The sequence below is a fragment of the Salvelinus namaycush genome, chromosome 31 (assembly GCF_016432855.1).
Source record: "Salvelinus namaycush isolate Seneca chromosome 31, SaNama_1.0, whole genome shotgun sequence".
NCBI classification, from domain to species: Eukaryota; Metazoa; Chordata; class Actinopteri; order Salmoniformes; family Salmonidae; genus Salvelinus; species Salvelinus namaycush.
In genome coordinates, this window is record NC_052337.1 from 18,895,692 (window position 1) to 18,919,312 (window position 23,621).

At 43.9% G+C, this 23,621-nt stretch overlaps 1 protein-coding gene across 1 annotated transcript; it reads right to left on the reverse strand.

Moving 5' to 3' along the window:
• Positions 1-8,618: 8,618 nt before the first annotated feature.
• On the reverse strand, positions 8,619-22,760 carry LOC120025497 (nuclear receptor subfamily 6 group A member 1-like). Its single transcript, XM_038970062.1, has 9 exons — positions 22,725-22,760; positions 21,691-22,000; positions 18,511-18,566; positions 16,369-16,535; positions 15,384-15,611; positions 14,891-15,145; positions 14,498-14,619; positions 14,043-14,195; positions 8,619-13,519 (listed from the first exon to the last, which is right to left on the reverse strand). The coding sequence occupies exons 1-9, from the start codon at positions 22,758-22,760 to the stop codon at positions 13,383-13,385; spliced, it is 1,464 nt and encodes a 487-aa protein (XP_038825990.1). The 3' UTR covers positions 8,619-13,382.
• Between the last annotated feature and the right edge of the window lie 861 nt (positions 22,761-23,621).

Here is a 23,621-nt window from a genome sequence, read left to right on the forward strand (position 1 = left end):
AGACCCTTTGCTATGAGACTCACAATTGAGCTCAGGTGCATCCTGTTTCCAATGATCATCCTTGAGATGTTTCTACAACTTGATTCAATTGATTGGACATGTTTTGGAAAGGCACACACCTATCTATATAATGTCCCACAGTTGATAGTGCATGTCAGAACAAAAACCAAGCCATGAAGTAGAAGGAATTGGCCATAGAGCTCCGAGACAGGATTGGATCGAGGCACAGATCTGGTGAAGTGTACCAACAAAAATTCTGCAGCATTGAAGGTCCCCAAGAACACAGTGGCCTCCATCATTCTTAAATGGAAGAAGAGCGCTCAGAACCTTAGACTGGGGCGCAGGTTCACCTTCCAACAGGACAATGACCCCTAAGCAGACAGCCAAGATAACGCATGAGTGGCTTCGGGACAAGTCTCTGAATGTCCTTGAGTGGCCAAGCCAGAGCCCGGACTTGAACCCGATCGAACATCTCTGGAGAGACCTGAAAATAGCTGTGCAGCAACGGTCCCCATCCAACTTGACAGAGCTTGAGAGGATCTGTAGAGAAGAATGGGAGAAACTCCCCAAATACAGGTGTGCCAAGCTTGTAGCGTCATACCCAAGAAGACACAAGGCTGTAATCGCTGACAAAGGCGCTTCAACAAAGTACTGAGTAAAGAGTCTGAATACTTATGTAAATGTGATATTTCAGTGTTTTATCTTTTATACATTTGCAAAAATGTATGAAAACCTGTTTTTGCTTTGTCATTGTGGGGTATTGTGCGTAGATTGCTGAGGGGAAAAAACAATTTAATCGTTTTTAGAATAAGGCTATAACATAACAAAATGTGGAAAAAGTGAAGGGGTCTGAATACTTTCCGAATGCACTGTATATCAACACAAACAATAGAAACATTATGTTTATCGAATTCAATTTACATTCCTGAAAAAAATCTCAGTTTTCACTGTCAGAGAAAATGTTTAGGCCTACAGGCTATGGACAATCTTTCAATGTATGAAGAGTGAATGACAAAATAGTTCACTTAATGCATTCTCCAAATCAATTATAAATTGGCTCAACATCATAGAACCTTTTGGGTTCTGTAGAACTCTGTGAAGCCTGTGATGCAGACAGCGCTACCGCAAACCAATTTGCTGAAAGTTTCAAGAACTTTAACCAACATGTCCTCTCTCCAAATTGCTGAGGATCTCTCAAATAAAGTATTTTGGTCATATTGAGTGCGCCCTCATTCACCCTCTCAAGGTGGGTGGGCATAGAAGGTGAGACTGAGGCCGCATGTTTAAGGTAACTATCTATTTTGACTTGAAGGTTAACTGGTCTTTTGAAAAACAGGAAGGGCTTGCTTGCACTGCTGACTTTTACTCGGTTTTCCCACCATTTCTGGATACCTCTTGCCAGCTTAGTATATTTCTATATTTCTATATGGTTAATAACAAATATGTTTATAATAATAATAATGGATTGGATTTGTATAGCACCTTTCTACCAACTGAGGTACTCAAAGCGCTTTACAAAACTCACCTCATCCACCACCAAAGTGATGCACGGCAACCATTTTGTGCCAGAATGCTCACCACACATTAGATAGCATGGTGAAAAGGTGAGGAGTGATATATCCCAATTAGGAATGAGGGGGATGATTCGGTGGCCATGATGGAAATGAGGCCAGATTGGCAATTTAACCAGGACACCTGTGTTAACATCCCTACTCTTGAGATAATGTCAAAGGGGGTGAATGCAATGGAGAAAATGGGATAAGTCGTTGTCTTACGTGATAAGAAACATGCCTGATCTAGAAAGTGAATTGTTTTCCCAGACGAGAAGTTAGCGTTTTGGTCAATCAGGTTTTGCATACAATAAATTAAACTTGATCTCCCAAGAAACGCTCACATTGTCTGAATTAAGGAATCAGTTAAATCTGTATCGTGGAAGTTCAGCGCTATAGCATGATTTAAATTTAAAGGCAATGTTCCCGCGTTCGCAGAGACTGCATTCACGATAAGGCTCAATCGGAAATTACGTTTACATTTGAATCGCGCTATAGCACTGAACTTACGCAATACAGACTGAATCGAGCCCTAAGACAGCCTGAGAAATGCTTACATTGTCGGAATCGCAAAATGACTGATATTTACATGCAGGGCGGCATGCTAACCAGTGGTTAGGGTGAAATAGATGCACTTACAGATCTAGGATCTTAATTTGACCAATATTGTCACAGCAAAATAAATCCTGCAGCAAAGGATTTGAATGTTTAGTCCATAATGCTGCTTGATTGGTGGTTAGGCTATTAGCTAGCCAAAAGTAGGCTACATGAAAAGTGCAACTGTTAATATGACCGTGTGTTAGTGTGGGTTTTCAGTAAATCACAAAGCTCATCTGCATTTCCTGCAGTGCTGGAAAATTCTCATCAACAAAAGAGTGATCAAATTAACATCCTACATCTGTATAATGAATTATGAAGAGGGTATTCATAGAAAGTGTTACCACTATCGCTATCACACTCACAAGAACACTGATCGGAGGGAGTAGTCCCTAACAATGTAGTGTGTGGTGGTAAATACACTATCATGCTGGCCTACTTTAACCTCAACCACAGTATCTCCCACATGAACAGATGTGCAGAAACGTGGCCAAAATAAAATCCCTTCTTCTGCAAAATCCAAGGTCAGGCCATCTTGGCTACATGCAGTTTATCATATGTGGACGGAAATGTTATTTCAGTGTATGGGCTTTTCTTCTAACCTGGGATCCAAACTGAAGGGTTCTATTTCACGATTGTTTCACGTCACGATTTCAGTCTGGCCTTCCAACAGTGAAACAGCAATTCAGTTTGGATTGCAGGATTCCTTTCAACATGTGCAGACCAGCTGGCTGGAGTGTTTACGGGCAAATTCAATCTCCGCATATCCCAGTCTGTAGTCCCCACTTGCTTCAAAATGTCCACCATTGTTCCTGTACCCAAGAAAGAGAAGATAACTGAACTAATGTACTATTGACCCGTAGAACTCACTTTTGTCATCATGAAGTGCTTTGAGAGGCTAGTTAAGGATCATATCACCTCCACCTTACCTAACACCCTAGACCCACTCCAATTTGCATCAACGCCCCAATCCATGGACAACGCTATTGCCATTGCACTGCACACTGCCCTATCCCACCTGGACAAGAGGAATACCTATGAAAGAATGCCGTTCATCGACTACAGCTCAGCCTTCAATACCATAGTGCCGTCCAAGCTCATCACTAAGCTCAGGGCCCTGGGTCTGAACCCCCCTCACTGTGCAAATTGGTCCTAAACTTCCTGACGGGCCGACCCCAGGTGGTGAAGGTAGGCAGCAACACCTCCAACACCCTGACCCTCAACACAGGGGCCCTGCAGGGGTGCGTGCATAGTCTTCTCCTGTACTCCCTGTTCACCCATGACTGTGGCCATGTAGGTGTCAAACTCAATCATTAAGTTTGCTGACGACACAACAGTGGTAGGCCTGATTACAACAACGACGAGACAGCCTACACGGAGGAGGTGAGAGCCCTGGCGGAATGGCACCTGGAAAATAACCTCTCCCTCAACGTCAACAAAACAAAGGAGCTGATCGTGGACTACAGGAGTGCAGAGAGAACATGCCCCCATCCATGTCGACAGGTAGTGGGTCAAAAGCTTTAAATTCTTCGGCGTGCACATCAGTGAGGACCTAAAATGATCCTTTCACACGGACAACGTGGTGAAGAAGGCGCAACAGTGCCTCTTCAACCTCAGGAGGCTATAAAAATCCAGCTTGGCACCTAAGACCCTCACCAACTTCCACTGATGCACCATTGAGAGCATCATGTCGGGTTGCATTACAGCCTGGCATGGCAATTGAACCGCCTGCAACCGTAGTGGTCAGCCCAACGCATCATCGGGGGCACACTGCCTGCCCTCCTGGACATCTTCAGCACCCGGTGTCACAGGAAGGCCAAGAAGATCATCAAGGACCTCAGCCACTCAAGCCACAGCCTGTTCACCCCGCTGCCATCTAGAAGGCGGAGACAGTACAGGAGCATCAAAGCTGGTAAAGAGAGACTGAAAAATAGCTTCTATCTCCAGGCCATCAGACTGTTAAACAGTCACCACTAGCCGGCCTCCGCACGTTGCCCTGAACCTCAGACACTGTCACTAGCCAGCTACCACGCGGTACTAAACCCTGCTGCACCTTAGAGACTGCTGCCCTACAGTATGTACATAGAGATTGAACACTCCTCACTTTAATAATGTTTAAATACTGTTTTACCCACTTTATATGTATATACTGTATTCTAGTCATGTCTCATCCTATATAACTACTGAATACACACCTTTTCTATTCACATACTGTCTATACACACCATTCACATACGTATAGATTTATTTTACGGACTCTCGTCCGGAAGCTAATTTCCTGCAATTCTATCCATTGTTCCATGGGGTTTTGTACTGTGTATTTAATTGGTTCATTCTGACATTTCTTGATTTCTTGTTGCTTTTTAAATTATAAAAATTTGATTATTTGTGAACTTGTTTGACATTATACTGTTGCACCTGCTATAACATCTGCTAAACTGAGTATGCAACCAATAAACTTTGATTTGATACACACTTTATGACCCCCCTCCCCCAAACAATAACACTGCTCAAAAATCCAACCCTTTCCCCCTCCCCGCCACCCTGAACAATAACGATATCACTGATCAAAAATCCAACCCCCCCCACTTCCCTACTTCCCCGCCACCCTGAACAATAACAATATTACTGATCAAAAATCCAACCCCCCCCCCCCACTTCCCTACTTCCCCCCACCCTGAACAATAACGATATCACTGATCAAAAATCCAACCCCCCCCACTTCCCTACTTCCCCCCACCCTGAACAATAACAATATCACTGATCTAAAATCCAACCCCCCGCCCCACTTCCCTACTTCCCCCCACCCTGAACAATAACGATATCACTGATCAAAAATCCAACTCTCCCCCCTTCCGTCTTTAATGCTGCTGAGCTTCCTGATGGATGTACCCTTGTCCCCCTGCATTCCTGGCACGCGACTCCCAGCTTCCCTCGGACCCACCTCGCCAGCCCTGTGATTGGGTGCCGCTGATGTGGTACGCCAGGGTTACCCTGTGGCAAGGAAACACTGGTGCTGGCCCTGAGATGGTTGAGGTTTGACGTAAGTAGGATTCACCTCTGGCACCTCATAGAGCCTTGGAACAGGATACATTGGTTTTGACTGTGTTAAAATGTTTATAACTTCTGTCACCTCCCCTGGCTGAAAACTTTGAAGCAAGTTTGTCATAAGCTAAAAACACATTGGACTGGTTTCAGTGAAGTATACATGCAATATAACATGTCCTTGGTGTAATTCCTTATTGAACTTATTTCAGCTCCTGAACAAATGCTTAGTCACATTAAAGAAAATGACTGCACTACCACACACATGCACTGATTAAGCCAGCACTGAGCACCTCCTAGCCCAGGAGTAACAGTGGAAAACAAAATGGCACATGGACACAAAGGCTAGCGATTGTTCACCAGTTGAAAACAAAATACAGGCTGTGCAGGTCTAACTCAGTGTGAAGTCCTAACTCAGTGTGAAGTCCTAACTCAGTGTGAAGTCCTAACTCAGTGTGAAGTCCTAACTCTAACTCAGTGTGAAGTCCTAACTCAGTGTGAAGAGCTAAAGTTAGGCCTAACTCAGCGTGAAGGCCTAACTCAGTGTGAAGACCTAACTCAGCGTGAAGGCCTAACTCAGTGTGTCGGCCTAACTCAGTGTGAAGGCCTAACTCAGTGTGTCGGCCTAACTCAGTGTGAAGGCCTAACTCAGGGTGAAAGCCGAACTCAGTGTGAAGGACCTAACTCATTGTGTAGGCCTAACTCAGTGTGAAGGACCTAAGTCATTGTGTAGGCCTAACTCAATGTGAATGCCTAACTCAATGTGAATGCCTAACTCATTGTGAAAGCCTAACTCATTGTGTAGGCCTAACTCAGTGTAAAGTCCTAACTCAGTGTAAAGTCCTAACTCAGTGTGAAGGCCTAAAGTTAGGCCTAACTCATTGTGAAGGCCTAAAGTTAGGCCTAACTCATTGTGTAGGCCTAACTCAGTGTGAAGTCTACCTGTCCCAGACCTGCTGTTTTTTCAACTCTCTAGAGACAACAGGAGCGGTAGAGATACTCTTAATGATCGGCTATGAAAAGCCAACTGACATTTACTCCTGAGGTGCTGACTTGCTGCACCCTCGACAACTACTGTGATTATTATTATTTGACCATGCTGGTCATTTATGAACATTTGAACATCTTGGCCATGTTCTGTTATGATCTCCACCCGGCACAGCCAGAAGAGGACTGGCCACCCCTCATAGCCTGGTTCCTCTCTAGGTTTCTTCCTAGGTTTTGGCCTTTCTAGGGAGTTTTTCCTAGCCACCGTGCTTCTACACCTGCATTGCTTGCTGTTTGGGGTTTTAGGCTGGGTTTCTGTACAGCACTTTGAGGTATCAGCTGATGTAAGAAAGGCTATATAAATAAATTTGATTTGAAGGCCTAACTCAGTGTGTAGGCCTAACTCATTGTGTACGCCTAACTCATTGTGTAGGCCTAACTCAGTGTTAAAGACCTAACTCATTGTGTAGGCCTAACTCATTGTGTAGACCTAACTCAGTGTGAAGGCATAACTCATTGTGTAGGCCTAACTCATTGTGAAGGCCTAACTCATTGTGTAGCCCTAACTCATTGTGTAGGCCTAAAGTTAGGCCTAACTCAGTGTGTAGGCCTAACTCAGTGTGTAGGCCTAAAGTTAGGCCTAACCCAGTGTGTAGGCCTAACTCATTGTGTAGGCGTAACTCAGTGTGATGGCCTAACTCAGTGTGAAGGCCTAACTCAGTGTGTAGGCCTAACTCAGTGTGAAGGCCTAAAGTTAGGCCTAACCCAGTGTGTAGGCCTAACTTATTGTGTAGGCCTAACTCAGTGTGATGGCCTAACTCAGTGTGAAGGCCTAACTCAGTGTGAAGGGCCTAACTCATTGTGTAGAACTAACTCAGTGTGAAGGCCTAACTCATTGTGAAGGCCTAACTCATTGTGAAGGCCGGTATGTGGCTTCATCAGCAAACTACTGAACACCAGGTGGCCCACCGGAGCATCCTCAAGGTCCCCATAACAGCACACAACAAACCACGTGTCCATCTTTGTACAGCCAAGCTCAAGTATTTTCTGTTACATTTCCTGATTTTCATTTGACATCTTGCTCAGATCTTGGTTGAGCAGACATGTCCCTTTAGGACATCTCATGGTCACAGAAACTGCAAGAATGAGCTTTATACAGTGGAATGTCAGTTTGGTAAAACCCCAAAAAGCATGACACTTTTCACATCCTTTATAATGTATGCTCTCTTCAGGTGGAAGAGTCCAACTGAGTCAGTTAAAGGGAGGTCTACAGATATGTGATGTGCAGATAAAGGTGGGAATGACCTGGTAGCCCTTCCAGGAAAATTTGACAGGAAGAGAGGAATGATTGGGCCCAAAAAAACACTGTCACTTCCTATAACAATTTGTGGGGAACTCCATAAATAGTGAAGCAATTCTGCAGCCACTTGACATTGGCGGAAGAGGAAGAGGATCCAGGATCCTCCTTGAGAATGGGTATGGAGTCGGGAAAACGTAGCAAAATTCCCTTTAAAGCAAATTTCCCTACACAGGGAAGATTTGACATGATGTATAGCAAGTACAGGATTACTAAAACCATAAAGGAGATTTGTTGGAGACTTATAGATTGTGTCTTTAATGAAGAGCATGTTCTGAAAAGTGACCAATAATGCATCAGTGTGTGGAGTCAACTAATCTTCTAGAGGTGAGAAAATGCCTCTTGAACTATTGTTTTAATTCCTCTACCATACACACAGTAAAGACTGTTGATAGATCTGACATTAGTGAAGCGTTTTTCATCATTAAAATAGCAGTGGAGGCCTTGGCTTCCTCTGGCCTATTTTGAAATGTGGCCAGCTACGTAAATTCCCCAGAGCTGTGGTGGGCAGTGACGCTGTCAGTGGCCCTGGCAAGGGAGCTCGATTTGGCACAGTATGGGAAGCCATTATTTCTCCTTGGCTCAGATTGACAAGACAAGAGGCACATGCTAAAAACGACACCACTTTCTCTGCCCTGTCCACAAGAAGGGGAGGAGCCAGCGACAGGATGTGACTGTCACACAGCAAACGGACTCCCCGTAATTTATTACAACGACTCAGCTCTTTTATTTTAAGGTCTCTGGTGTAATGAGGGACCGCTACCATTGGGTAAATACCCCACCGTGTTTAGACTAACATAGCCTCTGTGACCCGGGCTATCATCTGTATTCGCAAGGATCATGCGTATGCCTCTTAAAATAGGCACCCTATATGATGGGTGATCAGTGGCTATTTTCATTTGTGCTCGTCGTATGCCATCTCAAAGGCGTGGAGAACAAACGGGGAGTGGAGGGTCACAGACATTCACTCTGAGAGCGCATCCTAAATGGATAAGCTGGGGTCATTCATCTGAAATGTTACTTTTGGTCAATTATACATTTTTGGGCAAAGGGAGAGAAATAAAAACATTGAGGCCTTGGTCTCACAGTTGCATAAGTTTCATGTTTATTTAGTTTCAAGTCCTGACATTCTATGCATGCTTTGAACATGTATTGCTCTGATAGCCACAGGTAGTCAAAGTTACAGTCAGGGCAGACACATGGACACAAAGAATATAAACCCATGATGGAGGTTAAAGCTAGAATCCTTAGTTGCAGCATCAATTTTTGGACTCACAAAATAATGATATATACCCCATTGATTCTTGAACATTTTTACTTATAAACGCATCATAAGTTTAGTTCAATTGTCGTACCCCATCAGAATCCAAAATATAACGTAGCTTGTTTTGCTCCGATGTTTGTAAACAAAGAACATATATTTGAAAAAAAACAACACTTTATAGCCTCAAAACATGGCAAAAACTACAATGTTTATATCATGGGATGGTCCGTCCTTGCATCCATAGCTCTGTCTATGAATTTGAGAGTGGTAACATTTCTCCAGGCCCATCCCTCAGCTTTTTACCAAAACAGAGGTGGGGTGTCCCTTTGTTATTATTTCAGAGGATTGTAGCTTTAAGAAACAACATGTTACAGTAGAACATCACATCTTAACTTTTGAATTTCTCTGTCTGCAACTTTTTTACACCCAGAACACCAACATAAACAAACAAAGCATTGTGCCCCCCTAAAACATTATATGACACCTGATATCACTGCAATTCAAAAGCCTTTCTTTTGATTGATACATTCTATCAAAGAGAATGAGAAAATCGATGTTGACAAATACGTATTGAAAATAAGCGAGAGGTTGTTAGTCACCATTTCAATGAAGTGTATAATGGCTTTATGCATAAGACCCCAACAGTGTTCCCTCGAATAAAATAAAGTGTTGATTGTAACACAGCAGAGTAAAGAGTTATGAACGTAAATGTAATTGTTTGTGTCAGAGGCAAAGGTGTTGTGATGATCTGGCCTTATTCTTTTTGGCACTTACTGGTTAGGGACCTTTACCACTTCAATTGAGCAAGATTAAAAAGGTACACACATAGGTCAACAAACATCTAACATGTCAACCATGAACCAAAGAGGAGCTTCCCTGTCAATTTTAATCCCTAAACTGCAGGATGCAATTGAGCAAGATTAAAAGGTACCTTCCCCAATTGAGCAAGATTAAAAAGGTACACACACAGGTCAACAAACATCTAACATGTCAACCATGAACCAAAGCGGAGCTTCCCTGTCAATTTTAATCCCTGAGCTGCAGGATGCCACTTGAAAACTGGGCACCACTGACAGATAGTGCCTACCTACAGGCCAAACCATGCATCTCCAAGATGTCTACCTTGTTTCTGGTAAATGACTGGGACAGAATACTAGGTGTATCCCAAACCAGCTCCTCATCCCTACCAACTCACTCGGAGGACCCTCAATTGTCACATGTTGCTGACCAAACGAGAGTAAAGAGGGGATCAATAAACCCATCAACTTTGGGACACACTCGTGACTTGAATGCAGCCCCAAGGTCCGTCAGAGGGCAATATTATTTTTGACGTAGTTTGTCCTCTGACGTCCCAAGGTGATCTGCCCAGCCGGTAATACGCTTGTGTCCCCCCTTGACTAGAAACTACATAAACATCCTCCGTTTAGGCTGCAAATGTGACAGTTTCCTCCTAGACTAACTTTAATGGCGAGCAGCCCTAAAGAAAATATGCGTATGGGAATATATGCGTACTGTCTTAATGAAACAATTTCCCTCCACCATGCTAGGTTGCACCAGTCTGTTGTTTGCCCCTGTCTGAAGGCTGCCTGCAACGTCCGGAAGTAGCATCATGGTGGTAGAAAATTGTGTTTTATTAAGACAGTACGCATATTTTCCCAGGTATTTTAGGGCTGCTCGCCATTAAAGGTATTTAAGGAGGAAACCGATGCCTTTGCAGCATGAATGGAGGATGCTTTATGTAGCTGCTCATCGCGGGGTGACAAGAGTGTAACACCGGCTGGGATTACTGCGTCGACACCTAGAGGTAATAAGACGTCAGGAAGAACTACTAAGGGTCTCGGCGTTAACTTGAACGATGCAATTCCAGATCTACATTTAAATAATAAAACGAGCATGAAATTCTAAATTATAAAATTCCTCGTTGTTTTACAATATAATAACCTCAATAACAGTCAAACATTTAATTTTGAAGATGTTTCATATTTTACGTGTCAAGCATCAGAAACAGAAACAAACAAATGCACATATATAATTAGGAACACCTGTCCATTCTTTTGTATGAAAATGTGCAAACTCCTAACATATCGCGGTGCTTCAAGTTGGCGCCTAGACCACTAGAGGGCGTAGTTCTTCCTGACGTCGTATTACCTCTAGGTGTCGACACATTCAGCCCAGCCGGTGATTGACTCCTGTCCCCCTCCCCGGATAGCACTTCCCTCTGGAGCCTGCAGCCTTTCTGGCTTGGTCGAAGTGGCTATAGAAGGGTCTAATTAGCCCCAACAACCTTGATCATTTTCACTCCCTCAGCTTTGGGACACGTGCATATGGCAGAGGCGCACGTGTATGTGCAAATGGCGGGCCAGGGGGGTGCGGTAAAGGGAGTGATTTGGGATTCAGCCACTGGCTTAAAAAAATGAAAAATCCTAGTCACCTTCACTTCAACAATCAAATCTAATTGATATGCAAAACATTCTTGTAAAACAACAAAATACATTCCAAATAAATGACAAATGTTAAAAGTTGAATAAAAACAGACAAAAGCGGGACATTGAATAGATGTGATTAATTCATTTACGAATACGCATCAATTCCCAGTTTGTTCAAAGATGTGTGTTTCCAGGAGGTTGACAGAATGGCTACGATAGAGGCACTTTTAGGACTCGTCAAAATGCCACAGCTGGCTCCGACTGAGGACCTATAGCAAAACCATCAACTCTGGCACAGTCCCTCCACTTAAATCATTGTCTGGTGCAAATATGTAAACATTCAATAGATATAACACATATATTCAGTTTGATTTGGAATGCTTTGTAGGGGAGGGGTGCACTCCGTGGATTTGACTGCCAGTTTTCCCTTACAACAACATGTATTTCCTTACAGTACAGTTCTGATGTAACACTTCCAACTGATTGAGTCTGGTCAATGCTGCACTTTGCTCAAAACACATATTGTCCTTTTTTTGCCTTGTTTGTAACACACCTGAGAATACAAGTGAATATGAGTCTAACCAGTCACAGAGCCTTACATCAATTCAGAACCCAAATTGTGTCCTTATTAGTCCATTAAAATCATATTCTATTCCATATAGTCCAAACACCCACACAAATACAACAACTCCCCTACAGACAAAAAGACCCCAAAAGACAAGACGGCTACTTACGACGTCCCCCAAAACCTACAACTACTAATACTAAACGCGCAATTCAACAAAGTGATCCTGAGTAACTTCTGAGTGCAGTACACCAAACTTCCGCCTTACCCTGTTTAGAACTCAACTTCTCCCGAACTCGAGTGAGAAAATATCACAGAAAACATTAACTGGCAGCTGCAACATTTTTGTTGACGCACATAAAGACATAACAATCCCTGTGACCCTAGAGGTCACAGGTGGGATTTTGCTTTGAACATGTCTCTTGAAAGAGTAGAGTGCACAACAACAATACTCTTGAACTATGGCTGAGCTTGCCACTATTGGCAGCATTTCACATCTATTTAAAAAAACACACCCACACCCTGGGTTTTCAACAGTGTGCATATTGCACTTCTCGTCCTCCCAGACATCTGGAGTACCTGGTACATCTCAGGAGAAGGTTGACTGGGACAGTAACACTTTACTGGACTATCATCACCAATCCCAGAGTGGTCCTTCAGTTAATTAATTGATTGATCAAGAAATGCCATCTTCCATCGGAAAATCTTTCAACTGTAGTTGGAAACATGAAAGAATCGCCTTCACTTCCACTTACTTATATACCATTTGCCTTAAAAATACCCGTATCAATTTTGACTAAATTTAATTTCTACTCGCTAAAAGGCTTGAGTAGAAATGTAAATGAAAAAGAGGCTTGAATTTGCCGCCACTTTATGTTGACATGCCTTATTTCCCATCACTAGTAATCAGTGAAGGCAGCTTGGGACATCTCATCTGTCACTATTGGCAGATGTGTTTGAGTAGATATACCAATACCACCTGAGAAACCACACCACCCCCACCATGATAAATGTAACTAATCTTAAAAAGCTAAATGTATAGCATGTAGTATATATTAAAACTCAATTCAACTACACTTAGTAACTGAGTGTATCTTTAGAGACCTTTGGTAACAATCATTAACGCCACATAGATTTTTTTTAAACACATTGGGGAAGTATATCTCATGTACTTTACTGTAGCTGAGGATAGTACAAACATACCAAAGACTGCTGAAGTTATCTTTTCACTGACACAGGCATATGTCCACTGAAAACACAACAAATACTTCCTGAGGTAGTCTTTCAGTTACAATAGCGTTTTCTAGTGGATCCCCAAGCAAAAAAAAACTTCCTGGAAATCTATACGAAAAATAGCTACCATGTTAACACTTCACATACTTGTAAACTGCACTTACACGTCTGAACAATGCATTGGTTGTGCATTTCTTGTTGCAGAGGCGTGTGCTCTGCGTAGATGAGAATACATTCAGATCTGTCGTGTAATAAATACATTTAGAAAAACAATTATGTCACATTCTGTCACATTCACAAAAGAAAGAAGGGGGTCCCCCCCTCCTTCAGGTGAACGGTGGGTTTTGAGAGGCGTGGCTCAGTTGCCGGGGTTGAGGCCTGTTGTCAGGCAGGTGGTGGTGCCTGCTCGGAGGGTGTTGGGGTTGAACTTGCAGGAGTGTAGGACGGCCTTAAACAGCAGGGGGAGCTGTTCCAACGGAACGTTCACCAGCTTCCCTGGAAGGGCCGACCATTTACATTACATTTTACACATTAGTCATTTAGCATATGCTCTTATCCAGTGCAATTCACAGTAGTGCATACATTTTCCATACAATTTGTTTTATTTTTGTACTGTACCATCAAAGACAGTAAGCACAGAAAACAACAACCTCTCTTAATCCCCATCTATCCCCCAAACAAATCCAATGGACATTGACGTGCACAGTATTCACAACCACAGATCTATTACAGTACATTATTTACCATACATTGGGGTGTATAATGTTTTCCCTTGATGCCATCCTAAAGTAGGATAGGATGAACTTTAACCTTAGACACACTGTGCTGCATACAAAATAAACACTGCACATAACATAGTACACACATTGCACATTACCCATGTCATACACACTGTACACGTTTCGTATAGCCATATGCATAATACATATTGCACACCTTACAATGAAAATGGCTATCAGTCGGAGCTGAAAAGGGTTTGCATTATAAGGTGACAATTGGATGAACTGTATGTACTCACCGGCGATGTGGCGGATCTCAGGGAGGCACATCATGATCTCGGGGAAGCGTTTGGGCTGGTGAGGGTACTTGTACTTAGCTAGGTCCTGGCACACATACCAGTAGCGCTTGTTCAGCTTCTCCAGCTGAGAAACGTTGGTAAGCCCTTGGATATCTGCACAGAGGAGAGGGTTACGGATTACGATGACGACTAATACAGTCCCTTTAAAACAATAAAGTTGTGCTGCCTTCATTGCCAGGACTTGGTTTTTAATAAAATATGAATTAAATAGATACACACACACAATAATATGCACAGTATCTACTGACATTTCAGATTATATTTCATAGGTAAATTTTTTTTTTTTATCAGTGTAATAATAGCCCAGCAGCCATTGTATCATCCCAGCCTTTTTTTGTAATTTCCAACATATTTAAAAAAAAAGTACCGTATGTAGAATTGACATAGAGTAATACCTTGGGTGAGGAAGTTGATGGCTTTCATACAGGCATACTCCTCATTGCTAACCTTCAGCTGATTAAATTTGCGGAACAGGTATATCAGTCTCTCCATCACATCCATTCCATCTTCACTAAACCTGGCAGATGAGAGATAATCAATTAAAATCATTTGAAAGAACGGCTTAAATTGCATTTAAAAGACTTAATTAATGATGTATCCCAGGACCGATATCCCTCAGCCAGATTAAGCTACAGACGAGGCTTAATCTGGCTCTGGGAAACCACCCTTTCTAATATTCTCCCAAAAAGGCCAACCTTGAGCCAAGGCTATGGCAATGGAACCCAACCCCAGATCCATATTACCAGACTCAAGAACCTAGAGACCTAAGATCCCGGGGCTTCTCTTACCCTTGCAGCTCGTAGTCAGAGGGCGAGTACTTGGTGGTGACGTTGGCCAGGTCCCCGAACATCTGGCCACTGTAGATGGTGAGGCTGGAGAGCAGGATGAGCTCCTGCCAAGTGGCACTGAGCAGCAGGGTGTAGTCCTCGATGGACAGCTCGCAGAAGAAGGGCAGCCGCTTGATCCAGGAGATCTGCCGAAACAGCAGCTCGTCTGCCAGCCGACAGAGCAAGGCAAACAGCTCCCCCTGGGTCACCCTGTACCTGGGGGATACATGGCAGACAGGGAGGTGTGAAGGTTAGGCATAACACACTTTCTTCACACTCTAGAACCAAAGATAATGAATAAAAAGAGTGATTGATAGAACATTTTTAGTAAAGATCAGACAAAACAAGACATCTGGCGTCAAGACCCCAAACCTTAAAAGTCTGCCAAAAGAAAACAACTCAGCCCATCAAAAGCACAGTTCCCGACACAGATGTGTACACCGTGGGAACTCACCCATCTTCTATGAGCATGGGGGTCCCCAGGGGGGCCAGGTCCTCAGCTGCCACCAGTTGGGAGACGAGGGTCTGTGATTGGGAGTACAGGCTGCGGGCCAGGGTGGGCCTAAGGACTGACTGGGCATAACCAAAAAGGTGCGGCAGGAACTGGTAGTGTGAGGACACGGGCGTGCCCACGTACTGTTCCCGGTAGGTAGCAGTGTAGCCATTCATTTCCAGGGACCTGCTGCAAAGACACAGGAAACCATTACGGAGTAAAGAACTGCTCTACTATAAATACTTACTACACTGTGCTTACAGAAATAATTACAAAAGAATAATGGCACCATAATGTGAAGTGTGACAGAGTTTTCTACCAAATGTATATTTTTCTGGACACAGGCAAGCATGAAAAAATCATGAAAGAACTCTACGCTTTATCATGGAGACAGCGCCAGAGAGGGTTTCAGACAGAGAGCATCGACCCTGAGACAACCATGTTAAGGACAGTATTTATCATTGTGGAATGGCAAGACTTCAGCAAAAGTAGAGGAATGAAAACAGTGTCCGCTGTTTCCGCGGCAACAAACCCAGAGAGAATCCAGTTGTGAGGAGCTTCAAATTCTCCCATAAATGTGCTTAGAAGTGAAATGTGGGTGACCTTACATTTTAACATGAGAGGAACTTTCACTCAATCGCATAACAACAACATTTGAAAAAAAACATTACTGGTACTGGTAGGCATGCAATGGAAAATTCAAAAGGTGTCATGAAGCTGAGGGGCCAAACTAAAATGTATCCGTATCCGTTCATAGGACATACGACTGCCAGATTTAGGTCATTTTATTGAGAAATTAATTTAAAGTTATTGAATTTGGCCACAAAATGTTGATGCATTTCACTCCGGGGGAAGTCATAGTTACTCAGTCAGTGGTGTTTCTCGATCAGTGCGCCGACCTTTAACTTTTGAGGTAATGGTCTGTACCTCTACAGCAACAGCTCACCTGGACGACAGGGTGGAGACCGGCGAGGGTTGGTTGCCCTCGGAGACACCATTGTCGGGGGAACTGTGGTCACTGTCCCCGTTGTTTCCCCAGGTGTGCTCTGGCAAACCAGCATCCTCCTTGAACTCCTGGCCTGTCATAATGCGCTCCATTTCTTCATTCGAAATCTATAGCAGAGAAGCGAGGGAAAAAAGGAGGGAGGGCAACAAGGAAGGAGGTAAGAGAAGAGAAAGCCTCTGTTCATTTTCTCTTGTCAATCAGTATGTCATAGGTTATTGATTCAGGTGCATTAGTCTCTGTACAAACAAAAGCCTGTTTGTCTGACGATTAGAAAAATGTTATACATTGGTCATTGTTAAGTTTTTTTATTCAGCTATGTAGCATACTAAACCCTGCTCATGAGAAATAACAAAGGTTTCATAGAAATATTTTAAGAATGTTCCCGAGACGGTGGCGGGCAGCTTTTCTTTCACATATTGTCAGTATACCCGTGAACAGTGGAATCAATATGTGGCTATGAGTGGATTTAAGATGGCAGGAGCTTCTTAGATTAGAGAACAAAACAAGCACCCACGGACATATCTCTCACTCACTCTTGCACTCTTTGCCTCGGGAAGCGGGTGAACTTTTTCTCCGCCGCACAAGCGGTGCCTTCCCATTATCTGTGTTTGAAAGGCGTCTGATTACTCCGTTGCAGCGCTATCGTTCACATCTGAGCAGAAGGGTGATTTAAGCCTAATGAGTTAACCCTATCTGCAATAATGAGGGACAGACTTGACTGTCTCGCAGGGCCTGAATCCAGCTTTGGAGCAAGGACACCGATATCGAGGCAATCGCTGGGATCAACTGAATGATTTTGCTCCTTGAAAGATGCTAGGCAGAGAATGTTATCTAAAACCATTCTGCAGATACTTTCCAGGCAAACCCCCCCCCCCCCCCCCCCCCCCCCCCGAGGTATTTCAAGTATTGCAAAATATCATGCAGGTACAGTAATCTAGTAAAGACTGACTTTTGCTGCCATTATTGTGTGGTTTTGAACATTTTGAGATGACAATAAGAATAAAGTTGGTGAAAATGAAAGCCTACCTTACTGGTTGACAACAAGCCACAATAGCTAACATTTAAACATATTAAACTACATTTTTTGACCTGTTATAACATTTGGAAATGCAAGCTACTGTTAAAATGGTCTGGTTTTCACCATCAATGGAACATGAATCAAATCTCATCAATCTTTGCATTCGGCTACTCAGCTGCTTTCAGGGGCTTCTCTTTAAAAGTACACCTGGAAAATAGCCTCTTTTTTTAGTTGAGTCACAAAACATAAACAAAATAAATAGTCTGAAAATAATAGATTTGTTTTAAAATGAAAGCACTTCAAGTCCATGTCGTACACAAACGTGGGCTCTGAATCAATTGGAGAGAGAATCATGTCCATTTTCGAGTTGTATTGCCTGGAATGTGAGAAACATATTCTCTGAATACGCTTTACAAACAGAATGATGGAACTGAAAGTTTCTTCTATTGAGGTTGGTTGCTTTGTAAAAAACAGTCTCACACTGGGAGGAACCACAGGAGGCTGGTGGCACCTTAATTGAGGAGAACGGGCTCGTGGTAATGAATGTAGCGGAATCGGTGGAATGGTATCAAATACATCAAACACATGGTTTCCAGGTGTTTGATGTCATTCCATTTGCTCCGTTCCGGCCATTATTATGAGTCGTCCTCCCCTCACCAGCCTCCACTGGGAGGAACATAGAAAACACTAACACCACAGTGCACAACCGAAGTCATTGAGGGCAACAGTGTCTGCAGTTTTCAGTATGGAGAAAACTTTTTGAAACCGAGAGAAAAAGGGAGGGACTACTTGAACTTGTCCAATAAGAACACAGATTTCTTGTTTTCTTTTGCTTAACATTTTACTACGGTGGGACGTGTGACTTACTAAACACATCCCTGGTTTCGTTAATGCCCTTGGCACTTATTTGATCAGTTTATCATGCCATTAATTGGACAGAGAGAAACTGTATTAAACCGGAAAAATGTAATCCAGCAGGCCCGAGTCAAACGATATATGGGTAGGACAGAGGTAAAAGACCTAAGACTGGACCAGAACGGAAACAGTAATAAATTGCGACATACCTCGACAGGTCCAATGCTCTTATTCCTTCCCCCTGGCATTCCATCCTCTCTGATTGCTGTGGAAAGACACACAGACAGAACTTAGAAAGCCCATTCTGGAAAAACTGTAAATGCATTTCACACCTTACATAACCATTTTAAAATAGACTAGTTGAAAGAAAAGAGATGGTGACAGGAGGGTTGGAGTTGGGTTCAGCAACTCAACATAGGATGACTGGAAGTTTTTTTTTACTGTTGAGGGAGATATGTGGAAGGCTGTAGAATCTGAGCTGTGAGGTTTGTGGAAGGGACCTGGCACCCTCTAATGGTGAGAAAAGGCATCAGCGTTTTAACTGGTCTGAACTGGATTAAACAGAAATAGAAGGATACTCTAAAGAGCATATGAGTGACATCAATACTTAAAAATAAAGTCTCTAGAATGTAAAAGAACTGAATAGATAGTAGAGAAATTGAGTTGCGTGATGAATTAACAGTTGAATGGTGTGTGTGTGTGTGTGTGTGTGTGTGTGTGTGTGTGTGTGTGTGTGTGTGTGTGTGTGTGTGTACATGCGTCTAAACATTTGAATTTGAAAAACATAGAACACAGAAGCCCTCTCTTCTCCTCTGTTCTGTCTTTCTATTTCTCCGTCTTTCTGTTGCCCTCCTCCCTACATTGTTTATTGCGTCACACATAAACACATGTCACATAAACACATGTCTAACTGACTACTTCCAGCTGAGAGACAGGGTCCATCTCAGCTGACAGACAAGGTAAAGGAGCAGGTTTCAACCTGTTCTTACAGTCACTCGCATACATAAGGCTGCAAACGCTTGGTGATGTAGATGTGGTGGCCACTGGTCAGGCTTTGTGGATATGACTAAGGTCCTTAGCACTATTCCGATTGTGTGAAATGGAGCATTGGTGGGTGTGTTCTCAGAGGCTGCCACAGGGAGGCAGTGGAGGCACACTCTCGAGCTCAGCTCAGGCCACTAAGCATTTTGCACGTGAAATGCTGCAGTTGTTTGACACTGTTGTGCAGACCAGCCATGCTATTGGTTCAAATTCATTCTTTGGGGAATTAATGGGGGACCATTCCTTCGCCGAAGTGCACACTAAAGAGAATAGCTACGAGGGGGGTGCACTACGAGGATGGTGTACCACAAGGGGGTGGACTTGCTACCCGTCACCCCTCATCAAATAAACCCATTAGTTTACGGTTAGACCAACAGAAAATTACATATCTGTGTACTTCAAGGTCATAGACACATATTTGGCAGTGACTACACACTCTAATTGGATTATCTGCATATTGCTTAAGGTGCTTCACCATGCTTGGAAGTGTACACCTCCTGGTCTCACAAATCAGATAACGCTTGTCATTTCTCACCGTCCAATTCCTCCAGCCTCTGCCTGGGGGCCATTGATTAACCAGCTGTTTCAGGCCTCCCTCCTTTCCTTCTCCACTTAGGTGTGGCAAATCGAAAGGCGATATTTATCAATGACTTTGCATATCGAGACATCAAAGCAAAGGATTTCTCCTCCTCTTCTCGGGTTTCGGCACAGCACGTTCTTATCTTTTGGAATATCGAGGATCAGAGAGTGTAAGTAGAGGTAGAACATGGAACGGGAGAGAGTACTCGTGTTTCCCCAGGGAGCTTATCGGAATGGGAAAGTAAGTTCGGCGAGGGTGAAATTGTGATTCGGGACAGCGGTGTGTCATATCTTCTCTGCTGCCCCATTATTATATTTTTTTTAACCTTTATTTAACTAGGCAAGTCAGTTAAGAACAAATTCTTATTTACAATGACGGCCTACCCCGGCCAAACCCTAACCCAGACAACGCTGTCATATTAATGCAGCATCACACTAACTGATGGCTAAAGTCACTGATGACACCAGTGACTTTCTTCAGTGTCCTCTGGATGAAGAATGGAATGCATGTGCATGGTTCATTCTCTTTAATAATATGCAGTTTTAGCAGACACATTTATCCAACGCGACTTACGGTTAAATCAAATATTCAGTCCATGTGGCCCATATGGAAATCAAACTCACAAGCCTGGTGTTTAAGCACCATGCTCCAACTAACTGAACCATCACAGCCGCTTGAAAATCTGAATGGAAATCTGCCTTGTTTCATCTTTTTGGGAGCATTGACATTATCTGAACAGTAAGTGTATCATAAAAATGAAGAGCGCCGTAACAATCAAAATGGAGAGAGAGAGAGAGAGAGAGAGAATAAAGAGGGCGGTATGACAAGCAGTGTCTAACTATGAATGTGATGTCATCTTAAGTTACAGGGGAGATAAGACAGTAGGGTGAGGCAAGATGGGGTCACAGGGGTCCAGATCCATCCAATCACCCAAATAGACTCTGACCAGAACTGACAACAAAGGCTCTACCAGAATGCATTGGGGCTAGATCTATCAGAGGTAACTGCCAACCTTAATCATCGTCATCATCATCCTCTCCAACCCTCCCTCTTTGAGAAGGTATCCAGTGTCATATTCATTAGTGCACACGGAAAGGAACACGAAAAGATTGTTTCTTATTGGAGAAAGTCAGGTCGTCCCTCTGTGTTTCAGTCTGTTTTCTTTAGTTTGGTGCCTAATGAACAGCACCCAGGTGTAATCTCCATGTGAGGTCCAATTCCAAACTCCTCTCCTCCCTGTTATTACCTCTCTGTAACTGTCTCTCTCCATTTACCTCTACCTCTCCGACGATCTCTTTATCTTAACCTCTCTGTGGTTTTGGGGCCTGTCACTCATCGATACTGGCACGCTGTCTTTCTCTTTGGCGTTTGATGAGGAGAATGTTTCGCGAGGGCTACAGCTGCTCCCTGCACAGCAGCTGTAGCCCTCGGCCGTTTGAACTACAGCTGACAGAGCGCTACGTGGGATAAGGATAAAGCCTCAGGATGTGGGGCTAAACACTCATTTGAGAGGGATTTGTGCTGAAAGATGTTCAATGCGGTATATTCATTGCAGAAGCAGAGTGGTTCTGGAGGTAGTTGGAATTGGAGTCATAACTCAGAAGCTATGAGGAATACTTCGATGACAGTCACAGTGATAATAAGTATGAATACTGTATAACCTTAGCAGAGGTCAGCTAGTTTAAACTAGCTTAGCACCGTATAGTGATTTCACCTTTCCTGAAACCTTCAGTAACTTTTGGCCATTTTCCTACTCTTCCACACGTACCTTTGCGGTTCATGCCCATCTGTAGGCACTTGAGCAGGCGGCAGTACTGGCAGCGGTTGCGTTGCTTGCGCGACATCTCACAGTTTTTGTCACGGCTGCAGCGGTAGACGCGCTTGTTGCAGATGCTGCGCTTGAAGAAGCCCTTGCAGCCCTCGCAGGAGATGATGCCATAGTGCAGGCCCGTCGCACGGTCGCCACAGATGAGGCACAAGCGCGGGTCAGCCTGATCATCTGAGAGACAGAAAAGACAGAAAGAGAGCAAAGAAGAAAAGGAAAGAAAATAGATTTTTAAAAAGAAAGGATGAAAGAAATAAAAAAAGGATAGATATAGAACATAAGGGGGAAAGATTTATTCACAGTTCCGTATCAGTCATGCATAATGACAATTATGTAAATGCAAGGTCAATCATTCACTCCATGGGATCACTGCCACATCCCCAATCTTGTACTGAGCAAATAAAGTTACATATCTTAGAGACATGAATGTATAGTCATTACAGTCCAAAGCCCTCTTGGTGATTGCTCATCCATATATTCTTATTCCATTCCTTTACTTAGATTTGTGTGTATAAGGTAGTTGTTGTGGAATTGTTAGATTACTTGTTAGATATTGCTGCACTGTCGGAACTAGAAGCACAAGCATTTCGCTACACTCGCAATAACATCTGCTAACCATGTGTATGTGACCAATAACATTTGGTGACTACCATTGTTCTTGCAAGACTTCTGCTTGAACATAAAACCATATTGTCAAAAACCTACGGTTCAAATAAATGGTCTGAGTATTTGCATCCCTTAGCGCAGTAAAAAAAAAAAGAAAAGTAAAAGAAACCAACTTTTAATTTCTCTCATTATAGTGAGTAGGACATTCCTAATTCTGTCCCTGCCACACCAGCACAACATCTTCCCTCTGCACATGCTCTCCCTCGCACATCCTCCATTTTGTGTCAGCCGTATGTAGCAGAATGGCTGCGAGCGCTGGGAGCTGTCATGTCAGATAGGGCGACCGCAGCCGTCCGGAGCCTCCTGCGTACCGACAGAATCAGCCTGAGAGGCCGCTTGAGCGCCATGCCGCCTGGCATCTGATCTCACCATGCCCATGGACTTGGGTTGTTATGCTAGGGAACATGAGGCATGAGTGAGGAGGATAGGTATGAGGAACAAAGCAGACCTGACCAGAGCAGACCATAGCAGACCGGACCAGAGCAGACCAGACAGGACCAGAGCAGACCGGACCGGACCGGACCAGAGCAGACCGGACCAGACCAGACCGGACCAGACCAGAGCGGACCAGAGCAGACCGGGCCAGAGCAGACCGGACCAGAGCGGACCAGACCAGACCAGAGCGGACCAGACCAGAGCGGACCAGACCAGACCAGAGCAGACCGGAACAGAGCAGACCGGACCAGACCGGAACAGAGCAGACCAGAGCAGACCGGACTAGAGCAGACCGGACCAGAGCAGACCGGACCAGAGCAGACCGGACAAGAGCAGACCGGACCAGAGCAGACCGGACAAGAGCAGACCGGACCAGAGCCGACCGGACCAGAGCGGACCGAACCAGTTGTTTCATACAGGTACAAGTTACTGCTGACCTAAAAAAATATTTAAGATATCTTCTATAATTTTTCTCAGTTCCCTCCTTTTCCCTACCACACAATACAAGATGTTTGAGGGTAGGGCAACCATTTTGAGTTTCCCCAGCCCAGGACCACTGAAGGCTTTATTCATGCACACACTCATATGCCGAGGGCCTGTGATTCCCACTGTACTAAAATATATGCGGCCACACTCATCATGCAAATAGGAGCTGGTTAGCGTGTTAGGCGAGGGGCGGAGGGGGTTTGGTGGAGGGCGAGGGGCGGAGATGGGTTTGGTGGAGGGCGAGGGGCGGAGATGGGTGAGGGGAGGAGATGGGTTTGGTGGAGGGC

Bases quoted from the DNA above. Each gene is read 5' to 3' on its own strand.
- LOC120025497 (XM_038970062.1), bottom strand. From the start codon at position 22,760: ATGGCGCTCAAGCGGCCTCTCAGGCTGATTCTGTCG. The intron at 16,536-18,510 runs GTATGTCGCAAT...TCTCTGCTATAG, and splicing joins AGAGCATTGGACCTGTCGAG to ATTTCGAATGAAGAAATGGA. The intron at 15,612-16,368 runs GTGAGCTGTTGC...GTGTCTTTGCAG, and splicing joins GTCTCCACCCTGTCGTCCAG to CAGGTCCCTGGAAATGAATG.